General features: G+C 41.1%; 1 protein-coding gene across 3 annotated transcripts; it reads right to left on the reverse strand.

The window, feature by feature from the left end:
• Positions 1-1,998: 1,998 nt before the first annotated feature.
• LOC121300333 (mitochondrial sodium/calcium exchanger protein-like) lies at positions 1,999-24,858 on the reverse strand. 3 transcript variants are annotated; one of them, XM_041228875.1, is made up of 16 exons: positions 24,778-24,858; positions 23,982-24,145; positions 20,020-20,172; positions 19,462-19,514; positions 16,272-16,329; positions 15,000-15,105; positions 14,422-14,589; positions 13,657-13,770; positions 11,819-11,881; positions 11,376-11,506; positions 10,236-10,377; positions 8,803-8,924; positions 8,076-8,229; positions 6,909-6,989; positions 5,822-5,886; positions 1,999-3,012 (listed from the first exon to the last, which is right to left on the reverse strand). In XM_041228875.1, exons 2-16 carry the CDS (start codon positions 24,021-24,023, stop codon positions 2,812-2,814), a joined length of 1,653 nt encoding a protein of 550 aa, XP_041084809.1. In that variant the 5' UTR covers positions 24,024-24,145; positions 24,778-24,858; the 3' UTR covers positions 1,999-2,811. The 3 variants fall into 3 exon arrangements, with proteins under 3 accessions (XP_041084809.1, XP_041084808.1, XP_041084810.1); XM_041228874.1 differs by having other exon boundaries at positions 23,982-24,239; positions 24,778-24,851; XM_041228876.1 differs by lacking the exon at positions 24,778-24,858 and having other exon boundaries at positions 2,870-3,008; positions 23,982-24,771.
• Positions 24,859-24,945: the final 87 nt, after the last annotated feature.

Consider the following 24,945-nt stretch of genomic DNA (forward strand, 5'->3'; position numbering starts at 1 on the left):
GTTTATTCAGTACAAAACAGGAGTGGGAGGGTAACTTTTCGTTATGCCTTATTTGTGAAATCTGAAATAATTGATGTTGTTTAACAAGTTGTAATACTTGGCCACCATATTGGTCTCTAACTGTCTCCTCTAATGCACTACTACTGTGACATGCTAGATGGCCAGCCATTTCCCATCATGGCTGAAATTACAACAGTGGAACGGTCACCCATAACTATACAACACTCACCAGAGTATCTCACCAAGTATCTGTCTGCATTACAACCATCTGTATGGTGGATAAACACATGACATGATACAGTGATTGTCTTAAAAATGTGTTCTTTGCATCAGTGTGTATATATATATATATATATATATATATATATATATATATATATATATATAATAATTAGATATTATATATATTATAAATAATATCAAGGTGGCTAGGTAGAGGATACAGAAAGTAAAGGAATCACTAAATGTTTTCAAGGTCGTAGCCAGCGACATTGCTTTGTCGCAAAATAAATGCATTTCATCCCTCATTATTTGCATGCATTAGAAGTCCTGCTCATATCTATAGCCTCTGTGCTTCAAAGTCTTTTTTTGTCATAGCAGACTACAGCGACACCATGGGGGGTGCATAAGCAAGTGCCTCTGATTTTTGTAGAAAGTGTCTATAAATGGCTGCTGAGCAATGAAGAATTCCAGCTGTCAGAGAGCAGCACATAGCGGTGCCGTATCAGTTATGATCGTTTTCAATACATTCTAAACTGGGCTCTTCAATGCCATACTGTTAATTGTCAGCTGAAGCTAAGAGGGGAGAGTTGGTGAATTCTCCAGAACTCTGATCACCTTTCACGTACTGCAGGCTTTTACATGTACTGTTCCTTGGACACTGAAAAGCAAACTCAGAACCTGTGCAAAATCATTATACTGCAAGCTTCTGTGCTTAATACAGTTCAGCAATCGTGTTATGCTGAATTTCTGGGCTTTCGAGAAAAGAGGAAAGCATTCAATAAGAGACAACCACAGCTAGTTTTAATTCAAATCCGTTTATAAATCATATAATCTGTATCAATAAAATAAATACATCATACTAATTAAAATTGTATTTGGCTCATCACTATATACAGTATAAAACCCTGATTCAATCAAAAGAAAAAAAAAATGTCATATTGTATACATTTTAAACACATACATACAGACCATTTCATTTGATGAAGAGTATGAACTTGTTTTTATTGTGCACTATAGATCCCCCTTGTGGCCAGCAATATGACTGCAGATTCTCAAACCAGTTTTCATAATAAATCACCTGTGCAGTTAGTTATTAACAAAGTATGTGAAGGAAATAAAATGACCACTATCCCAAAAACAAGACAGACTTTGCTGAAATAGAATACAAAGCTCCCCAACACAAATCCAGTAATTGTAAGCTTACACTATTGGAATGTTTAAAAATATAAATGCTAATATAAAAACTGACCACTTAAGTATCTAAAGTGCTACTAATCTACTGTATGACAGATGACTGTATAAAAGCCTAGGTCTTGGACCACTCAACTCTTCAGGCAGTCATGAAACTGGGGACAGAGTGAAGGAAGGCGAACCAAGAGATCCTGGAGCACACCTAACAAAACTGTGAAGGAATTTGCAAAAAAGTGTGCCCCTTACTGACACCAGAGGCAAGTCAGGCAATGTGATGGTTTAGAAGAACAATGGACATGTTAACAGCAGCGGGCAGCCACTACACTGTACACAGTCGATCGCAATCTTCAGGGTGGCACGGAACGCTTACAAAACTAAGAGATTTCATATACGTTACTATACTCTGTGTACAGTACATTCAGTTCTGTATTCTAGTACACTATGACATTTCTGATACGATAGTATACAAGAGGTTAAACAAAATATATAGAGTCATGTTTTTTGTTCTTTGGTACTTCTTTAAAGCTGTTAAAATGACAGCCGCTGCATATTTCAACTGAACACCAGTTTCGATTCCAGACTTTCTTTGCATGACTTTAAAATTCAAGAATACTAATCCTGATTTCAGAAGCCCTGCTGTTAAACACAGCAAACCTGAAAAATATCTAATGTTCTGTTACTCTCTGTGTGAAGGACCATACAGCAGTAGCCAGCCACAGAAAAGACCTTAAGAAACACACAGGCACAACTCAGTAAAGACCCTGTATGTTCATGTGAGGCTGGCAGTTTGTGTACTGGAACCTACAAACATAACTTCACAGCTGTAATCCAGTATCTATGCATAGGTTTATACAATAGCACACAAAACATGAGGATTCTCCTCTACAGTGTAAATCATGAGGCTTCTCCTCCCCTTCACAGTGTAAACCATGAGGATTCTCCTCCCCTTCACAGTGTAAACCAGGCAGTCATGAGTCTGCTGATGGAATGACACCTTCAGCAGTAGGACCCTGCCAGTGGTTTTCATATTCTATGAGAGCAGTCCAGTCACATGATGCATTTAAAACATAAGCTAAATTAAAAGAGAAATTAAGCGTGACAATTCCTCAGAACACACAGTTGAATCATTCAGGCCTAGTTTATTTTAACACTTGGACAGTGTGTGGAAACACGCAGCCTGGATCCCGAGTGGATCTCAGTTTGCTGTAGAGTCGGTTATTTCTGTTGTAATCAGTTGTCGTAGTGACAGAAGAAATAAATACATAAAATTTCAGAATAAGAGCGTGTGATTTGTGCGTGGGTCTGTCTGACCAGATACCTGCTCTTTGTGAATCACCACACCCCTGCTGGAGAGAAGGGTCTGGCTGTGGGTTCTGAGTGGGAGAGGGGTGCAGGGTGTCAGGGGCTGCCCCTCAGCTCAATCACTTTAAACTCTGTCAGCAGCGCCACCAGCAGGAAGACCAGGTAGAAGAGGAGCAGGAAGATCCCGTAGCTACGGCCCAGGTGGAAGCATTGCACTGGAACCAGAATGAAGGAAAGTACCAGGCTGAGGCCTAGCGCTCCCGCAAGTATCCAGACCAGAAGCCCATCCGGTTCTAGCTGTGGAAGAGAAGGAGAGTGGAGGAGGAGGGTAGCTTGCCTCATTTGGCCAGCAAAAAAAATCAAAAACAAACTCTGGAGAGAACGTTACACAAATAGCAAAAAAACCCAAAACAATATTCCATAATAATGCACTATCCATGCATTATCTGCTAAACATTTTTTGACTGAATCAAGGACGGCTGGTTAACAGAGTTCCCTTGCTCGCCGAACCCCCAGTCTCTCTCATTAATGAATTGTGCTTCCCTTCTGGGTGGTGTGTGCTTCATTTCCCTCTCTCACGTGACCCTGGCACATCAACAATGCCGTTCATCCCATCTGTTTAATGGGCTAAAGCCGGGCTGTGCTCACTGAGAAATGAGAGCACTCTAATCCGCCTTGCACATGTGCAGTAGCAGCCAGCCATCAGCCAGGACTGGCTAGGATTGGCTTAAAAATGTCTGGATGGAGCGCAGCCAGTTAGCGAGCACAGTGATCAGGTGATCAGCGCGCATGTACCAAGACAACAGGCTATAAATATGAGCAGCGCGACTTAATCTCTTCTCAGTTTTGCATAGTGTGTTACTTTTGGGGGGGGGGGGGGGGGACAGAAAACCTTTACGCTGTTTAACTATACCAATAAAATTCACAAGTGTAATCATCTTTGTCTAACTGAATTAAATGAATGTTTATGAATGCTCTTACTTGTTCAACTTTGTTCTTTTCAGTTTTAATCTGCCTTTATTTTGCGCCCTCTGTTCAGCAGTGCCTTAACTTAAGTTCAGTAATAGCTAGATATGTTTGGCAATTTTTCTTATATATATATAAGAAAAAAAAATTTTCTAGGTGTTTTTAAATTACTATTTTTTTTTTTACTGTTTGCAGCTGATCAGTCTTTTGTTAGGTCTATGTAAATGATCTGCTGGTTCCTGAAAATAAATAAATAAATAAATAAATGTACTTCATTGTTAATTAGTGGATTGTTTTTTTTTTTTGGCCTTAATTGTGACTTCCATTTAAGGTCTTTCTTGCGCTTGGTCTTTGAACTTGGGATTGATTTAGATTCAGAGACAACTTAAATTTAAATAAATTCACATTTAAATTCAGGAGTGCTTTCGGTATGTTTAATATATTTGTCTTATTTCAACATCTCACTTTTTCTATTATTTTTTAATGTATGAAAACCAAATGATTAAATGCTTTAGTCATGTTATCAACTGAAAAAGACATGACGGCTGACATTCCTGACTAAGTAAATCGAAAAATTTGCCACGAGAAGACACTGCAGAGCAAACCTTTTGTATCGCTTCCAAAAAGAAACAGATTCACTGGACAGTGCTTCTACCACTGAGGCTGCCCCCTGGACCCCACACCCTCACCTGCATCTGAGGTGTGAACGTTTTGGCCACCAGCTGCCACTATACTGAATATATACGATATATGTACATATGTAATGTACACAAGGTTTCCAACAGAAGGGTAGGTTTTCTGATACTCATGGTATTTTACAAACTGAATTAAAATCCAGCACTTTAGGTTAACAATATCAAAAGTATCCAAAATGTTGAGTACACTTTCAAAATAGTGCTAGTAAAAGTATAGACTACCCTACTCACCCAGATCTAAATCTACTGCTACTAGAATCTTAATTCCACAGGGACAGTGCAAGGGTGCGGTTATATTCTTTACTGTGTGAATTCCACAGGGACAGTGCAAGGGTGTGGATATATTCTTTACTGTGTGAATTCCACAGGGACAGTGCAAGGGTGTGGATATTTTTTTTCTGTGTTTTCATTCTTTTGAACAAAATCTTTCCCTATGAATTAGGTTTAAGAGATGTTACTTCAGCTCTATACACGGTTGCTCAAGCGTGGTGCAGAGGTCAGTAGCCCACAGATGACCACTGGCACTAATTCCCAGCGACACTGTTTTTGTTCTTGGTCGGTACCCATGATAGATGCTACTTAAGGCTGGTGTAACATTAATTGCATCTTCTCTTACCGCTTGGGAACAGAACATTCTAAACTTAAAGCAAATCAGCTATGAGTTTGCCAAACATGAAAATAACAAAAAAGTGTAAAGGCCAAAAGAAGTTACACACACACGCACACTATATATAATCTTTCTATGCTTTACAAACGGCTTTGTTTGTTTATTGATGTATTGCAAAGGGCTGCATGTTTTGTTTAGTTTGTAATAGCGTCAGTATTTTTTCTAAATAGTAAACTGTAAAGCACTATCATTTTAGGAGTCACCTGCAAATGGCAACAATTTGAAATGCTGAATAAATGGTGTCATATAAAACAAAAATACTGAATGAAGAGGTCTCTAAGCCCCTTGTACTGTATGCTGATTTTTTTTTTTTTCTTTTTTTCTATTTGGTCACAAAAGCTTGCCAGGGCTACTTCCAGAAGATCTCAGGTTGTTAATAATGAATTGCTCGGCATGGTCTTTAGTTACACTGGAAAGTTGCGCAAGGTGATGTCACAAACTTGAAGTCTCATGAACATATGACATGGCTTTCAGAAAAAAAACACAACATATTTTTTAGTCAATTTGCGCTGCTTTTTAGTGTGATTTACCCACCCTTTTACGCCGTACTGTGTTTTGGCCGCACAGCGTGAGGAACATGTATGATGCGTGTGCTACGTCACAGTATCATGACAATGGAGAGAGAATCTAGAGTTTCTAAACTGCATGGAAACTAAGCCAATGAAGTAGCTGCTTTCAGCATTAGAAAGTTGCTCCACCTTGCTGACAGAACTGTGTGTTGCACATAATCCAAGAACAATGAAAGGCTTAAAAGAAGAAAATATTTAGGAAGCTCTACCTTGACGACATTCTGTCCGTTAAACATCTGGAGCAGGCAGCCCAGCCCCACCCCGAAGAGCATGTCTGAAACAGGGTTAAGAGAATCTGAACAGGCTCTACACAGGGCTGACCCCTGAAACAGGCTCCAGACAGGACTGACCCCTGAAACAGACCCGCAGGTGCCACGTCGACCACAGGAGCCGTTAGTGAGCGGTAAACCGAGGATTACCCTGCCGACCTGAGCCCTCCCTACCCGGGCAGCACTTGGACAATTGTGCACCGCGCCCTGGGAACTCCCGGTCGGCAAATCACATAGCCTGGATTCAGACCTGCGATCTCCAGGCTATAGGGCGCATTCTGCACTTCACGCAGAGAGCCTTTACTGGATTTTGCCTTTACTGGATGCCTATACAGGATTCTTGAACTGTGGATTTCATCCCCTGGTTTGTTTTAGGGAAGTTAAAAGTTAAAACATTTAAGAAATTCAAAATAAGCCAGTTGATGGTTAGTGTAGTATATTTTTCAGATTTACAGAACTCAAAACTAGCTAAAATGTTACTCAACTTTCTGCATCTACAGAAGCTACTTCCATGATGTCACCACAAAGCTCAATAGCTACAAATCCCCCCAAATAAATACTCAAAGCTCCACAAAATTCAAATATAACAATGTTTTTAACTAAAATGGTACGCTCTTCATTCATTTCAATCATTTCAATGATTTAAAATATGTGGTGCGACTGGTTTCATTAAATATGTGGTAAGGGACATTTTATTGATGTTTTTTTTGGTTCCCAAGTTGAAGAGTAAGTTGCAGAGTTGCGAAAATTATAGTGCTACTCGTCCCCACAAAGCTCTTTTAAACTGCCTGCTCTAGTGCACCCCGCTACTTACTGTTTAAATCACTGATCTGTAAAACCATATAGGATATTTTTAAACTACGATGTTCTCAAATAGCGACTGTTCGCTTTGCATGTTGTGTTTAGAGGCTAGTACTGATTGACCTTGCACACGGCAAGTTTTATTATTTTAAAAGATCACGGATTTGACTCTCGCCCAGCCCCCGCGGCATCTCCTCGTGGGCAGCAGCTGCACATGAAAGGATACTGAAGATGATCCCTCCGAAGCAGGCAGCCATCGCCATGCGCGGGTACCCCTGACGGGCCATGGTGATGTCAGAGAAGCAGTCTGCAGAACAAAACACACGGAATGAGGGCCTGGTCTCATTGTCCTGCGCTCAGCACACACACGGAATGAGGGCCTGGTCTCATTGTCCTGCGCTCAGCACACACACAGAATGAGGGCCTGACCTCACTGCCCTGCGCTCAGCACACACTCAGAATGAGGGCCTAGCCTCATTGCCCTGCACTCAGCACACACTCAGAATGAGGGCCTGACCTCACTGCCCTGCGCTCAGCACACACTCAGAATGAGGGCCTGGCCTCACTGCCCTGTGCTCAGCACACACTCAGAATGAGGGCCTGGCCTCACTGCCCTGTGCTCAGCACACACTCAGACTGAGGGCCATGGCCTCACTTCCCTGTGCTCAGCACACACTAAGAATGAGGGCCTGGCCTCACTGCCTTGCGCTCAGCACACACTCAGAATGAGGGCCTGGCCTCACTGCCCTGTGCTCAGCATACACTCAGAATGAGGGCATAGCTTCACTGCCCTTTGCTCAGCACATACAGAGTGAGGAGGCCTCACTGCCCTGCATTTAGCACACAGAGTGAGGAGGCATCACTGCCCTGTGCTCAGCACACACTCAGAATTAGGGCCTGGCCTCATTGCCATGTGCTCAGCACACACTCAGAATGAGGGCCTGACCTCACTGCCCTGTGCTCAGCACACACACAGAGTGAGGGCCTGGCCTCAATGCCCTGCACTCAGCACACAGAGTGAGGAGGCCTCACTGCCCTGTGTTCAGCACACACATACAGAATGAGGGCCTGGTCTCACTGCCCTGAGCTCAGCACACACACAGAGTGAAGGGGGGCTGGCCACACCGCCCTGCGCTCAGCACACACAGAGGAGGGGTCCTGGCCACACCGCCCTGCGCTCAGCACACACAGAGTAGGGGTCCTGGCCTCATCACCCTGCGCTCAGCACACACAGAGTGAGTACCATTCCATGGCATGTCTGATTTACACAATGCTACCACTCCAGGGTCGCAGGATACTTGGTATTGGGTATTTGGGTTCGATTTGTAAAACTTTGCTGTTCCTGCACTCAGGGGTCGCAGGATACTTGGTATTTGGTAAGCAGGCTCCTCACCCCCAATGCTGTTCCCCCAGGCCAGCAAGGTCAGTCCCAGGACCGTGTTGCTCAGGTCAAACACCACCCCGAAGGTCTGCAGGATGTTGACCACCTCGGTTGCCACAGTGTTGATCCACATGGCACTGACCAAGAACCCCAGAAACGAGAACGCCTGCAAGAAGGGCATAGGACAGGAAGGGCTTTGTATTTGTGATGGTAAAACAGACACAGAGCATTGTTTCCGTCCAATAACTCATGCTGTTACTATCGGAGGGATCAGTTAGTTCTCTACATTAATGAAGGAGAAGCATGCAGTACTTCTGTGTTATTACTGAACTCGGTAAAAGAGCAAGTATAGCTTCAGCTGAACCTACTGCTCTGAAGAAACTCCTGGGAACTTATCTCCTTATGTCCCCTCCTACTAACAGAACTGAAATACACTCAGAGACAATACTAGTAGTAACTAGTAGGAGGAAAACTTCTGCCAACTTCAAATCTACTGGAAGAACTCTAATTAGCCTTAACCTGCTCAGAGCGACTGCAAGCACGAAAAAGGCACGAAGACTCAAAGAATAACGTTAAAATGTCTTTTGAATACATTTGCTCACAACAGACAGCCAGGGGCCTGGGTTTAAGCCTCTGTCACTGCCTCTATATTACATTATGGACCGGCCTGTTTGTAACTGTGCTGGCGTCTAATCGCATGGGCTCTTATCCCAGTTCAGAGAGTGAGATGAATCCTTACACAGTGCAGTCTAGGGGGCTGCTGGTTGCTGGTGATGAGGAAGGAGATGGCCGATAGAAAGACCCCGATGAGAAGGACAAGGGCCCACACTGGGAACTCGCCCTCAATATTCAGGAGCCCGTCTGCAAGAGAGAGCACGGACTCAGAGCCACCCTGCACACATTCACACGAGAGGCAGACATGGGAGATAATCTGGACCCAGGGACCCATTCGGAATCCAGTGTTACATCAATCACAGTATTGAAACACCAATCATACCCCTTCACTGAGATCTGCTGCAAACTTTGAATGAAGTAATCCTATCCCCAATGGTAGTTTCAACATTCAGGAGTACAATTAAATAAATCAATTTTAAAAAGCCCTCTACCAGCAAACACATGTTTCTTATTGAATGAACATCTGCTCCATGCTTCATATTCTCATGGTTATAGTTGCATTAGTTAACTGAGGAAACACATCACTACCTCCTCTATACAAGCCCAGTTTATGCTGCTGATGGCATTTGCGCTCCTGTGCAGAGTTCAGTGCATGGTCTAATGGACTAGATCTCTACTGCATGGCAGCAAGGAGCAACAGGAGTTCTGAAGCACAATTACACTTGCAGGAGAAAGACTGCAATTATATGAGAACTCTGCATTATTATAACAATTTAATAAACAAGACAAAAACGAGAGAGACATGCAGAGTGAGAGCGAGACAGACAGACAGACAGAGAAAGAGAGAGAGAGAGAGAGAGAGAGATACACAGAGACAGACAGAGACACACTGGGGGCTCCCGAGTGGCGCATCCAGAAAAGGCACTCCACGTGGAGTGCAGGATGTGCCCTATACTCTGGGGATCAAGGTTTGAGTCCATGCTATGTCACAGCCGACCGTGACCAGGAGTTCCTAGGGGGTGGCACACAACTGGCAGAGTGCTGTCTGGGTAGGGGGGGCCTAGGTCAGCAGGGGAATCCCTTGCTCACCATGCATCAACAATCCCTGTGGCCAATTGGGCGTCTGCGGTTCTGCAATGGAGCCGCCAGATCTGTGTTGTCTTCCGGCGCTATAGGTCTGGTGGCCTCGCTGTGGAACCGTAGTACGAAAAATGATGGATTGGCAGGAGCACGTTTCGGAGGACGCGTGCTCCAGCCTCCGTTCCCCGAGTCGGCAGGGGGGTTGCGAGCGGTGAGCCGAGGCTACAGTTAATAATTGGGCACACTAAATTGGGGAGAAAGCCAGGATATAAAATTGGAGATGACTAAATTATTTTTAAAAAACTAATTAATTAATAAATAAATAAATAAATAAAAGACAGAGACACACACACACAGACAGACAGAGAGAGACACACACACACACACATGCAGACAAAGAGACACACACAGACAGACAGACAGACAGAGAGAGAGAGAAACACACACACACACACACACGCGCGCGCGGTGACTGACATTGTCCTGATTTGAAGGTGAGCACACACACGAGGGGTCCTGTCAGCAGGTGTAGGCAGTTGAGCGGACGCTTCCAGTTGTTGTTGTCCTTGTCAGGGTCCACCACGGGCACAGTGAGCAGCAACACCAGTTCCATAGGCATCTAATGGAGGGAGGGGGTAGTGCACAAGTGATGGGCCAGCTAGGTGCAGTTTGAAATCTAAATGCTTAACTGGTAGAGAATACAGTAATCTCTGTGTACCTGAACACCTCCTAAGAGAACACTTCGGCTTAGGGAACACCCTTGTGGGGAAACTGAATTTTCCCCATTGTAAATGCTCCGCCTGAAGAATCAGGAACTTTGCTTAAAAGAACACCATTTTGGAACAGAGAGCGATTCATTGTGAACTCATTCAACACGGATACAGTACTGTTTTGTAACCTGATAACTCATCATCATCAAACTCAATTTCAAATAGTTTATTTCAATCTTTTCGAAACTGACTTGTCATTGCGAGAATAATCTAGAGCTGCTGGTATATTTAACATGTGTAGGGGTGGTGTGTTAATAACCACTGTGTTCAAATTGATTACTGTATTCAGAATTACTGTTAGAGCCTCTGCTGCATTTTTACTGTATGTAGGGGTGTTTTGCTAGTTAGTTTATTATTATAGTTCATTAACATATGTTTGCCTCGTGCTTTTCTCTTACTTATTCTGTTAATTTCATATGTTGATGCATGTGCGTCATGACAGAAGTACATTTGTACTTACTGATTCAGTGGTAACTGTACTGTGTTAAATAAAACTGGGAATGCAACAGTAATAATATTGGAGTGAATAGATTTGATAGAAAGAGTTATTTTTATTTTCTATTTTGAAACTTTCCCAGCAGGCTTCCTCAGTAGCTCAGGTTAATGCGGACGATAGTGTATGCCACTTCACTACCACGCAGTATGGCATGATTCAGCACAACTGTCAGTCTCTGCTGGAGAGAGACCCGGGGCTGAATGGCAGGCAGGGCAGGGGGTGTTCGGTCAGGACTGAAGTGCACTCATGACAGCTCACTGTAGTAAGAGTCATTGTGCCTCATCTTTCATGAGCACAAGTGTGTCTGTGTGTGTGAGAGAGTGAGTGTGCATGTGTGTGAGTGTGTCCTACCTTGACCACTTCGACAGCTCTCCAGAACCAGCGCTTCCTCCTCCACTTTCTGCTGTCTATGGGGTTGATGGAGTTGATGAAGATCTGGCAGGTGGATTCAGTGAAGGGGAGCAGGGGCGAGTACTCATTCTCTGAAACAACAGGAACCAGGCAGATCCAATGTACAGGACAAGCCCACACACCACAAACACACCCCATTCACAGCTGCTTCCACTTTCACACTCCACTGTACAGTCATGTGTACAAAGTTGCTAAATCAATGTTGCAATTGAAATAAAATTGGTATATGAAAGAGAGCAGTCTGTATCAGATACAATATGATATAGTGTAGCTAAGGATTAAAACAATGTGGCAGTGAAAGGGTTTATTCTCACTCATAATAGAGCTTGACTGGAAGAGTGTGGCCTATCGTGTGAAAGCTGATGTAACAGAGTAAGCAGTACCATTGTCCTGGATGCTTCCATTGAATATGCTTGGGGTAGCGTCTTCGGAATCAGACGGCAACTCTACAAACAGAAAAGCAAGCATCACAATTAAATCTTCACAAATCACTTTAAAATGAAATACAGACTCCCTCCCGGTATCTCCTCTCATGAACATGCTTTATAAGCAACAGATGTTCCAGTTGCTGACTTTACCAGTGAGGTCAGCCACATCTGTGGAGACCTGACATCATCAATCCCTTTGTAACACAGCCAGTGAACCCAGTCCAGAAATAATGCATCACTCACTAAAATGTGTTTCACATTAAAAGGAAGAATAGGTAGATATTTCAAATTCAACACTTCAGAAATGAAAGTGGCTTCTGCTTCCTGGTCAGGCATCACTTCCTGTGTTGTAGCAGGGTCACGCCAATGGTGCAGCAGCCTGTCATGTCACATCATTTCACCTATCAGTGGCATGCTGTCTATGTATGCAATGCATGTCTGGAATGACAATCTTTTTCTACAACATTTTTTTATAATAGGACATGTATACAGGCCTGCATGTAAGCAATCTGTTCACGTTGCCACTCTTCTTATATTGCTGGGCAAGCATGCAATGCTCCAAGTTGCATCATGTTGCCTAGGCAACATGACACCATGAGCATCTGACCTCCTGACTGGCCGGAAGATATCTAGCTGTTCAGATCACTGCTTTCTATCTGTTAGAACTGGGACGATGGATTTCATAAAAACATTTCTAATGCCCATCTTCCCAGAAAACAGTGATCTGAGTAGCTAGAAAGTGTTTCTGTGCCACCTTGCCCCCTTTTTTAACACCCATCATCCCAGTAAGAGATAGAAACATGTTTTGTAGTTGGTCATATATACACACACACTTCAAGATTCTCACATATAAATCGGATTACTAAAACACAAAAAAAACATTTTCCCAATAACATTTAGAAAGAATAAAACCCATTTGAAACGTTTTGTAGTGTCATCTAGTCACTGTCATATTTATTGCAGGCTATCATCCCATCCCAATCAACCTTCAGTATGACCCTGTATTGGTTTATTTAATCGCTATGTGTGAGATAGAAGAAAATGTTTTTATCTGTCATCTAAAAAGCTATTGCATGCCTTGCTAAAGAAAAGTCACGGTACGCCACTGGTGCTATTGCACAGGAAGTGATTAGCATCCAGGAAAAACAAATGAATACATTTATAGTGTTGTACTTCAAATCTGTACATCCCAAATTTAAACACGGAGAATGTATTTAGCATTAGTAAAGGGGAGGCAGTGATCATGCTCCTACTATTATGAAAATAGACTTGAAACCTTGGCTAAAACTCCTTAAAAAGAGGGTTAAAGAAGGCAGACCAGAGGTTCTGGTTTGACTGGGGCTGTCCTGTCCCCTTGTCCCTCCAAACCTTGTCCCGGTTTGCAATGCAGTCAGATAGCACTCTTAATTGGGTAAACAATCAACAATGATATTAAATGGTTCCAGAATAATATTTTTCATAAGGGGTGCCATACTAAATTAAATACATCAATTATAGAAATGAATGGGTTAAAATAGCAATAAATATAGTAATAACATGTAGTTAAATATGGCCAGGGAAGGGGCAGTGGTTGTGCAGCCATCAGGTTCTTTAATTTTTTTTTTTTTTAAATATATAATTTAAAAATAATCTTGAATGTATGTGTCGCAGTTCTGAACTTCGTTTCAGGATTGTGTGTCGATAACTGTTCTGTGTTGAAGCTCAGTGTACCTGGCTCAGTGTAGCTGCTGTGAGGGGGAGCTGTGTTTCAGGACAGTGTGCTTATAACTGTTCTGTGCTGAAGCTCTGTGTACCTGGCTCAGTGTAGCTGCTTTCAATGGGTCCCTGCAGCCGGTTCTTCTGTCGGTTGTATATGATTGTGCTGACGATGACTGTGATGACATACAGGGCATACAGGCCAAGGTAACCTAGAACAACAAGGAACACTAGACCACTTCCAACAATCACACAGCATAACACCGCCCAAAACTGTCCCACCACTCTGACCTCATATCCTGTCCCCCAGTGAATACACAGATCATGCTCTTCATAAAACAGAAATGGAGAATGTTGCAGGAACATATCAGGTCAGAGGTTAATGCCATGGTGACCAACATCTTTATGAAGTCACCAACACGAACGGCTTCTAAGATTATGGGCCTCTGACACTCTGGCAGCTGCAGTTTTATAAAACAGCTGCACAAAAGGGTGCGATTTTGAATGAGAATTACAGAATACAGCTGTGAAACGATTATGAAGACGATATTTCAGTGAGTTAGGCCTTTACCATGAGGAAAACAAAAAGCCACAGGACCACAATATGGTGGCCATCTTAGGTCACAGGTTAAAGTGAAGCATGCCGTTAGATTTTGCCTACTGAGTTTCCAGAACACACAAAGCATGCTAGCTTAAAGTGGCTGTAGTTAACAAAATAATTTCATAAATATTACCTGTTGTGCATGTCATGTATTTGAAAACATAATATCTGGTAACACTCTAAGCAAGAGAAATTTCTCAGTTTGCTTTCCAGGAAATCTGTTACAAATGCACCTCAGCGGTCCATTTCCTCCCATTCTTACCCAGCGCCTCGCCCAGCTTGATCTCCCGCAGGTAGAGGATGAGGAAGGTACAGAAGACAGCCACCATGTAAAAGATGACATCGCGGAGGAAGGGTCTGGAGGCAACAGTGAAGGGCTTTACTAGCGCCACACTGCCGGCCACCACCGTGGTGACAAACACGCCCGCACCTGGGATTCAGTTTGAAAAGCACACAAGCTTTGTTATAATCAACATGTATAGCACCTGCTTTTATTAATTAATATGAGCAGAAGTCAATTCAATTTCACACAATTGTCTGCTGCTCTACGTGGGAGCCTGATAAACATTTGAATAGTTTAAAGCTTATTTCTTCTTTTAGTTGGAAGAGATACAAAAAACAAGTTTTTAATTCTGCTACCAGTGTTCTATTAACCATAACTTAAAAAACGCCCAATCAGAATTTTAAAGGCAATACCCAGTGCCTCCCTCTGTGTGCTGAATAAGAGCTGTTTCTGTTCATAGGTTAGGAAAAGGTATCCTCTCTGTGATAGGTGTAATGACTGATAACACAGAAGACAAAGTGTCCTGGTTGAGTGGCTGAATGACCAGAAGGTCTTACCAAAGAGTGCTCCGATGGCGAGCCCTGCGGTCCGGGGGTCTGCAAATGCTGCCACTGCGCTAAACACATCTGGAGCCCCATTCCCAAACGCCAGGAACGTCACACCCTGAGAGGAATAGGTCAAGGAAACAGCAGGAGCTGGAAACACACCGACACACACACACACAAGCACGCACACAGACACACGCATGCACACACACACAGGGGGCCTCTCCTGTGGAAGAGACCGCATAGTCCTTGAATACATCACAGATCTCAATAGTGCTGCTGTGTAAATTTTTGTTGTTCTATAAAACACTCAAACCTTATATCAACACTTTTATCAAATGAGGCATGGTTGTATGCAGATCCTTATATAGCAAGCCTGTAAATCTACATTTAGATTACACATTTATAATCCACTCAGAATTTGTAGGTAAAACTAAAACAAAACTAATTCAAGTACACACCTTTAGGCTAGTGCCTTCTACAATATAGTAAGGAAGGCAACAGATGAACGGTTTGTCTGCATGACTTCCAGTTTCAAACATTTATACCTTTGTAAAAAAACAAAAAACATTTTCAAACAAGTATTTCTAATAAACTTGATTAAATATTTAAAAAGTGATATTAATATTTGTTTGTATTATTTTTTTTACAGCAATTCCTTAAATTAACTACAATCTATGAAAATACTGCATGATAAAAATGCAATGCAAACCATAAAACAGGTAATACTATGCAGTTTAGGATTGTACTTTTTATATTTACTGTTTCTACAGCTAAACTATCCCAGCCTTTTTGTACTGTATGCTCATAGCTAACTGACTCATTACACATGAAATATGTATATGTGTAAATATCCAATAATCCCCCCCCCCCCCCCCCCCCCCCATCAGGCGCCTGGCGGATACTTTCCATAATAGCGCGATGAGGAGAAACAGTCCCTGATGGTTTTGTCTACTAACCCACAGCAGCACAAGAGACAATGTGATGCTCCCTCCAGAATCCTCAGCGAGACGGACGAGGACATGAACTTGCGCTCCCCTGACTGCACGACTCAGGGACACTTTCGTTTCTAATTCTTACTTCTACAAAATCAGCAATTTCAATCATTTTAGATCATACACTGCATTCAACTGAATAAAATCCAATCATTTATGCAGATCAAACATGCAGATTTAGACTAAATTTGTAAATTAGTTTCAGTTGTTCAATACAGGAAATTAATAATTTGTGTTTAGGGTTGGTGAGGAAACCTCCTCAAACCTTCACAGACCCATCGAAGGATACAGCCACATTGTGGGTCAGCTTGAGGCTGGTGGAGATAGCAGCCAGGTTTGGACAGAAGCTAAACAAAAACAAAACAGACAAGAATTACATTCCTCACTGCAGAGAGGACAGCTAAGGAGTGGTAAGTACTTCATTCCCTGACCAACTTTACCACTGCATCCCATTACAATAACTACTTTGTTGTTTGCATTTTTCAGGATCATTATATGTGTAGAGCCACACATTTCTGCTGCCTAACCACTTCTGATGCAGTTAGCAGTTCAATAATGGACTTGAGAATGTTACTGAAATGAACTCTAAGAAACGGCTGGTAATTCCACCTTCACATATTACAGCTACCTTAACTAAAGTACTCTTCATCTGGTTTACATTCAATTGGTATCAGTTTCTATTTCATCCCCCGCATCCTGGCACCGTTGTGGCTCTACAGAGCTCACAGACATGTCTCTGGAAAACCAGAGCACACCCACGAGCCTGCCTCCCAGAGATGTCACTGGAAAATCAGAGCACACCCACGAGCCTGCCTCCCAGACATGTCACTGGAAAACCAGAGCACACCCACGAGCCTGAGGGGTACTCAAGTACTTCTCAGGGGGTACACGAGAAAAATCCTGTAATGGCGGACAAGAGATATTTATTTATTTACCACATTGTAGTACTTTGCGACATAGCAATCGAATTCACAATGTTGAATCTCCTTTCAAATAAAACCACAAGCCATACTGGTGTGCGTTTCCTTTCTGTTGGGCGTGGTTGACTATAAACACCCAACTGGCTGCTGACAGTGAGTGAGCGTTGAGCGCACACTTGGCTAAACTACATATTTCAATAGCAGGGTGGTGGTTCTGCAGTCTGTAGGCTAAAAAGAAAAAAATAATAATAATTGTATGATGTTGCTTCTTTTAAAAATGTGTAGTATTTACTAGGTACGTTTGCTTTCTGGAGTTTAAATGTTCAGTGTTTGTAGTTTAGTTTAATCAGTTCTGTGTGTTTTATCTAAGTTTTTGTTTTTAAATAACAGTATTATTGAGTTTAGCAGGCAGCTGTGCCACCCTGTTGAGACAGTGAAATGACTGCGCTGGAGCTGGAGCGTACACGACTGTGTTTTCTTTACTTGCAATGCTTTGTGTTTTTTGACTAATTCGTTGAAGAACTCTTTTGTCGAGTAACTGCATTAGCCTGCGCATGTACGGCGCTATTTATTAGGCTAATAAAAGCAAAAGCACAGTATTATTATTATTACAAAAATGAAACCGCAGATTTAAAAAAAATAAATAAATATTAATAATAATAATAAATAAATAAATAAATAAATAATAATCAATCCCTAACTCCTGGATTGGGAAGTGTCTGAAATTGGATTCCCTGCTCCAGACCTATTGAGTGTGTTCATATCATATAGTGAGTGCCCATCAACAAGCTGTCTGGCAGCTGATTAACATGAACAGACAACTGCACTAAACACTAACATATAAGCATTTTGCCAAGTCATTTTTGACTGCATGATATAAATGTCACCTTTCTACTTTAATCAAATTTAGTTTTTGGAAATATTCTCTTCAAAACAATGTGCTTATTCTGGCTGGATTCGAAACTGCACAAGACACACATAGCATTTTAAATGTGCAGCTCAAGTGTTAAACCAGAACATTCAAGTTAAATAAATAATAATAAAAAAAACACACATTCAATGTGTTATTCAATATTCACACAGTACCGCATGCAACCAGATTTTTTTTTAAAAAGATGCCTGTATTTGCATATTTTAAATATTTTTTTATGCAAAATGCCCTGTCTGTTTTCTAGCTACTTCTTGAGAATTGCTTTCTGATTTTGTTTTAAATTAGAACTCTAGTTTTGTTTTCAAAAGCATAACCCGTTTTGGGACTCGTTTTGCCACTTTTTGGTCTGGATTTTGAAATAATTTTACATAGCATTTTTAGTTTTCATTTTATTTAAATTAGTTTAACAGCAGTTTTCCATGAACAGTAATTGGCTGAACTCTAGCCCCTCCTCCTTCCCTGCGCCTTTTGTGCCAGCAAATCGAGTCCTGTTTATTTATTTTAATGACCCACTCAATTTTTTGCTGTAACTTGAAGTCCTATTTGTTCATTTTAAAATACAGAATAACATACCCGTCTAGGTGCTGCACTATTTACTAATCAGGGTGTAGTTTTACTGAAATCTGCGATAAAAAGCAGGCACATCCATCACATTGGTAGGCAAGCATTTAACAAATATATTGTAGCGTGCACAGGGGTAGGCAGCAGCATGGCTGGTAGGTGACTTAATCACGTGCAAAGACATAAGACCGATATATGCTCCTTGCAAAGGAGCTGGCTCTCTTGTACAGCGGTGTCGGCGCTATGCTGGAGAGCGAGAGGTTCCGGGTTCGGGCCCGCACTCCGCCTGTGTGTGGACTGCCTCGCCCTGTGCGATGCGCCCTCCTGCAGGAACCGAGATCGTTACAATATATTCAGTTAACATCAACAACTACTTAAGTCTAGTAATTAGAAAATACATTTTCTGTTTTCATAGGTATATTATGATCCTATCTCAGATGGGGGTACGCAGTAGACTAGATTTTTTGGAAAGGGGTACGGGGCCTAAAAAGTTTGAAAACCACTGCCCTAGTGGATACAACAGATATCTATCCGTCCAACAGTATGGTGGTTCTTACTGGTGTACTTTGATAAGCAGGTTCTATTCAGTTCTACAGATATAAGGACAAATGTAACTGTCCACTACATCCCATTTGCCAGGTATATGCAGCCCCAAGTAAGACATGTTAGAGCCCTGGTTCGCACTACTTTCAAGTTAAAAAGAATGAGGATGTAAACTAAATCCCCCCCAGCTGCCCTTTCAACTCACATCTCATTGGACGCCCAGCCCACAGATCTGTATTCCTGTGAAAATTCTTACCTTTTTATTTATTTTACTAATTTATTTATAATAATACATTTTGATTGGGAATCTATTAAACAATCAATCGACTGTGCATGAAAAAGATTGTCTCGATCCCCCAAATAAATTGCATTCACAGAAAAACAAGCAGTGAACTGAAAACAGATCAACACATTTTTTTATGACACTTAAAAATAAAGCTTTTAACAAAGTAAGCGCTTTTCTTTTCTGCCGAGCACAGCCTCTTTCTGTAACCCTGCACATTGTGTGTCCCTCAGTTACTTACAATTCTGATGCAGCGATTCCCAAAACCATGAACAAGTACAGAAGCCAAACAACCTGCAAAAGAGGAAGAGAAACAACATTACTGCATGCACAGCACGCTGATGATCCGAGCGACACACAGTGTGCAGGATTACAGAAAGAGGCTGTGCATTTCACAGAACTGCTTTAGAGGAAGCACTTCCTTTTTATCATTTGTTGCAACACGAATGCATCTCACAGTCGCATCTCACTCAGTGCTGGGTTACAGAACTACCTTTAATTTAGATATGACACTGAAATGCAGCCAGCACTTTGATGCTTAATAAATTGTTCCTCTCATCGTTCCACGAGTAACGACTATTAGTAGAACTACAGGTGTGACAAGTGTGATCAGTTAATTCAACTCCTGGCACCTGATCATTTCAATACTATAATATATGCAAAGGTCTGCTGTAAATGTAACACCAGTTTATAATACAATAGAAATGGGCAAATTCTTCTTCTAAAACATTTGTCCAAGTGTCTTTTCAGGGCTGCAGTTAACCAAATAAAAGCGAGCAACCAGCATCTGGATACTCACATAGAGTGTAACAGCGAGTGGGAAGAGACTGTGAGGGAAGCTGCAAAACGCCACCTGCAGGTAGTTGATGTAGCCATCGCTGAACTCACAGTCCTCGGTGTGCTTGATAAACCAGCATTGCTTTGACGGCTTCTGCTTCAACACATCGCGGCACTGCAGGAAGCAGATGCAGTTATAACAGAGTGGAGTTCAAAATGAAATGGGATAGGGGGAGCATCTGTTCCTTAGGGGTGTGCCGATACTCATATTTTCCCAGTAATTACATTTAAGAAGTATTTGTTGGCAGGTATTAAATACATCAACACACACCTATCTATAATATATACTCTTACAGAAACAAGGTGCGATAGTCCTTAGTGTTACTGAACACCCTTTAGTGTTTACAACAAATCGTATGACTTACAGCTGTCAGCCTCCTCCTCTGTTAAACGTATAGCCCACACATCTAACAGAAGAGCGATTGTTTTGTCTGACTAGATGTTCTCCTGAAGGTGATACTAATCGTGGAATAATGTTATGAATACAAAGTCATCACAAGCGAACACATTGGCATGACTATGTACTACTGTAAAATGACCAGACTCCTACGTAGAAAATATGTAGGCAATTGACATTTATTTAGAAGACATACAAGACACAGAAGACTGGAACACGTAGGCCTGCTATTTCATGTATTCCGATCAATTCAAATTAATGTGTAGTAACTCATATTGGAATGTATCTAGATAACATGATTTTGACTGGATGACCTTCCATAGATCAGCACTTTGGTGATGTTGCTGGTTTGAATTTGACACGTATGCAGTTTTAAGAAAGATTATACACTGTAACTGTGCCATGTTGTGTTGAGGGCTGCACTAAAAACAAACAAATGGTATCCCTATTCTAGTTCCCTAAATGTGAAGACAATGGAGTCACTTTGTGAAGTCACAATGCAAAGACATTTGTGTGCAGGTCTAAAGGCATGACAGTTTAAAAAAACAAAACAAAAAAAAAAAAACACAGTTTTCTATAATGTATGTAAATTAATGCACATTTTCATTCAGCACATTTCATGAGTATGCAGATTAGGTTACATTCAAGCAGTTAATGCTGCTTAATACCACTTCCAAGGGACTAGGCACAAACAGTGACAATCAATGGAGATGACCATCAGGAGTTCATTAATACCCTCGCAAATAAGACTCTAGCCATCAACAGGAATAAAATGTAAATAAAAACACACAACACCACCACTATATATATATATATATATATATATATATATATATATATATATATATATATATATATATATATATATATATATATATAGGTTAAACTGTGCCCTTTTTTATTAATATAACAGTTACAAGACTGTCATTTATTTGTATTTATTACCTGCTATGGCTCAGCTCAAATCCATGCAAGCAGTACACTCGAGTCCAATTGTTTTTGGTGAAAAATCTGCAATATGGGAGACAGGCTGTGTCTCATATAAAGAAAACAAATACAGGAACCAATGTGCAATGTGTAATCTCTCATTGTTTTGTGAAAGGCAGAAGGCTTTTAACTTTTAAGTCCAAAATGAAGAGTACAAGTTGTTTGTATCCAGTTTTGTAACATTGTCGTTTAATCTGCATCTTTCCTGTAATTTCCACCCCATTCCAAAACCAAAGTGAATTAAGAAACTCAGAAATAAGACAAAATTATGATAAACCTATTTGAAAAAACAAATAAAAAATCATATTTACATACAATGCAATACAGTGAGGTCCATATCACTATTTCAGTGGTCAGTGACTGTACAAATAGACATGAACAGGGTCGTGAATCATGAAATCAAGCATAACAAATCAATCATTTACAGGCATCCATTACATCTTTGGGAACCATTCAGTTGTTAAATTGTAAACAAAATGGCTGCAGAACTCAAATATCATCAGCGTTACTTTTCAAACCTTGATGTCATACTTCACGCAGATACACAGCCTCACAGTGTTGTCGGTTGCAGAGTTACTCATAAAAAGCTTTCAGAATTTTTTTTCACCTTCATTCCTCAAGATATGTGAATTAACAATATCAAAAACAGTCAATATTATGCTGAAAAACATATTTCAGCAATCAGTTTAGCACAGGAGACAAATGGTTTAGTGTTTGTTGTAAACAGACACGAAGTCCATACATCTTTGAAAAACGTGTGTAGGCACAAATACTCGAACCACCACTGTACAAAATAAATGCATTTGGTGGCAAAAATGCCCATGTTCACATTTGTTCATGTTAGACGACTGTATCAAAAGATATTGCTCATAAATGACATCACACATTAATAATACCAACTGAAGAGTGTTCTCTCTTTACTTTAATCAAATCAGTACCACCCATTCTAGAACACTGAAGAATGTTCTCAAATTAGTAGTGGTTCTACCCTGAATAGCTACACTGAAGTACTTGCAGATGAAGTTGTAAAGCATGCATTATCAAACCTGTGTAGTGATGTTTTAGAGGCACACAATATACAGTAGCTGTTGAGGGACAGTGTAGGAACAAATGCTAAAAATATAGTGACTTAATTAGGAAAGGAAAGGACAAGTACTGGAACTAGTGCCATTTAAGGTGTGATTGCTGACTATTTCAATCACAAATATACAATATGTTAGAATATACAATACTCAAACAGTGCAGACTAAGAATAGTGTTATGTGTTTTTATTATGAGCAGAAATAATAAAAGGAAAATGTTTTTTTACAGAAAGTCCTCAGCTGTACTGCAGATCCTCTTCTGAGCACATAGATTTCAGACAATTTAAAGTACTGGAATTCAGACAGAAATAATGTGTCCACCTTTCTTGATAAGGGAAACAACTATAAAAGACCATGGTGCCAGACAAACTTCAAAAAAACGTCTTTATTAACCACATTGGGGTGGTATTAAAATATATGTGGATGGTTGAGGTCTTATGTACTTCTATGTGCACTTACTGTATATAAGACCCTCATCAATACACAACAACAGAAGCAATCGTCCTCCTTCATTGTAACTTAGAGAAAAGAGTAACATGTGTATGGTGTCCAGAATAAGAAAATAATCACAATCTATCCCTGGATACATGGCACTTAGGTGACTGCATTCAGTTTTGTGTAGGTGTCAAACCAGTGACTTATTCCATAAAATACCTATTTTCTAAAACTAGATAACTACCTACAAAATGAGCCCCCATGTGTATTGTTAGGATGCTTTTGAGATGTTGACTGTGAGGTTGTCTAATTTGTGAACCTGCCCTTCTTCCTTATAGGCAGGTGGTTTCCAGTAATCACGTAGTAATTACTGAAGAGAAATCAACACAGTCCCTGTTTTCTTTTTTGTACTTTTAATTGCTGGTCTCCAGTTTCTCAAGCTATTCGCTTAACAACTCAAGTGTACAGAGATACTTCCAATAGTCAATACCTCTCTTTACAATGTGAAGAGACGTCATGAAAAGTTTCACTCAAAGAATCCTTACAGCAGGGGGTTCCCAAACTGGGGGCCGCGGGATTATTTCAGAGGCCTGTAGCTCTTACAAAAATCTCTCCCAAATGACCCTGATAAAGCCATGTTCCCCAAACCGGAGAATCAATTCATTTACACCAACGCTGCTGTGAGGTGCTTGAGATATTTCAAATGCACTGTTGACACCAGCTTGTGCCTTCGCTAACTGTATGTGCAATTATACAACAAGGAGGGGGATCCAGTGGCTGAGCATAAAACAAGTTGCAGAGACCGATTCCGTATCAGGATCTTATTCTTGCTTGTACTCAAACTGTTATCTGCATACACAGTATTTGAACGGGGCAAGGGTGTGGTGACCCTAAACAAGTTGTTGGAACTGACGACACGTATATTTTAATAAAGGATATGTATTTCTAAAGTGTTAAAGGGTTTAACTCTGGTCTTCATAACGCATTAAGGCGTACTGTAGTAAGTAAAACGAAGGCACTTACTTCATGTGTGCTTGAATTATGTGATTCCCCTGCTGTCCACATGCCTGTGATGTTTCCATCCAGCCCAATCTCAGCGTGTTGTTGTCGGGAGGTTGTAACCGAATCCTCCTCTCTGTCTTGCACGGTAGACACGCCGCTCAGTAACACCGTGAGCACCAAAAACACTGCAGTCCAGGATTTCACAGACATGTTTACTTTCATACGGTATACTTTCCCGACCACTATTTACTTGGCGTCCATTACCCGTCGCATATTCATCTGTGACACAAATTCGTTGGCAAAATAAAGAAATGTCAAGAGTCGTGTGCAATGCGTGTCTTGTCTTACTTCACTTTTTTCAAACCTGAATAGTTTCTCAGTGGCTTCTCTAAAATAGGTACAAACGGAAAAAATAAATAAATAAATAAATAAATAAACCACGAGAATGTTAAATGTTAAAATACACAAAGTAGGTCGACTAAACCACCGTTTTCTGCATTAGTTGTGTTATATTGTACTATTCTGCGCTTAAATGATATAGCCATAGGCTGAACTATATAAACATTACCTGCATCGCATGGTATTTATTCTTAGCTTAAAGTAAACGTTGTGCATATGTCTTTGGGTCGAATGCTGTAACCCCTTATCACTGTTGTGCACCTCAAACCCTAACCCTAACCGCAATCCAAATAGTTATACTGCAGCGACGAGAACGCTCACATACCAGCTACTTTATAACGATGGTCTAATTTAATGTAAAGGCCCGATGACAGAAAGCATATTTATAATCAGCAGCTACATGCGTTTCGTGTCTTACCCGGCTTTCAGAGAAATATGCTACCGGTCCATAGGCTACAGTTGTCTAGCTGACCAGATGAGTGACATAGACGTACTTATAAACCTGTCACTCTGGTTCTTAAACAAACCTCCTTCTTAAAGGCACAAGAGCCTACTTCTTATGAGCAGTGTTTACAAAAGGCAAACA

Source organism: Polyodon spathula, chromosome 25, assembly GCF_017654505.1.
Source record: "Polyodon spathula isolate WHYD16114869_AA chromosome 25, ASM1765450v1, whole genome shotgun sequence".
Classification (NCBI taxonomy): Eukaryota; Metazoa; Chordata; class Actinopteri; order Acipenseriformes; family Polyodontidae; genus Polyodon; species Polyodon spathula.

Coding starts and splice junctions, on each gene's coding strand:
- LOC121300333 (XM_041228874.1), bottom strand. CDS start 24,182: ATGAAAGTAAACATGTCTGTGAAATCCTGGACTGCAGTGTTTTTGGTG. Junction 19,515..20,019: donor CACTCGCTGTTACACTCTAT/GTGAGTATCCAG, acceptor CCTCTTTTGCAG/GTTGTTTGGCTTCTGTACTT. Junction 3,013..5,821: donor ACGGACAGAATGTCGTCAAG/GTAGAGCTTCCT, acceptor TCTCTTCCACAG/CTAGAACCGGATGGGCTTCT.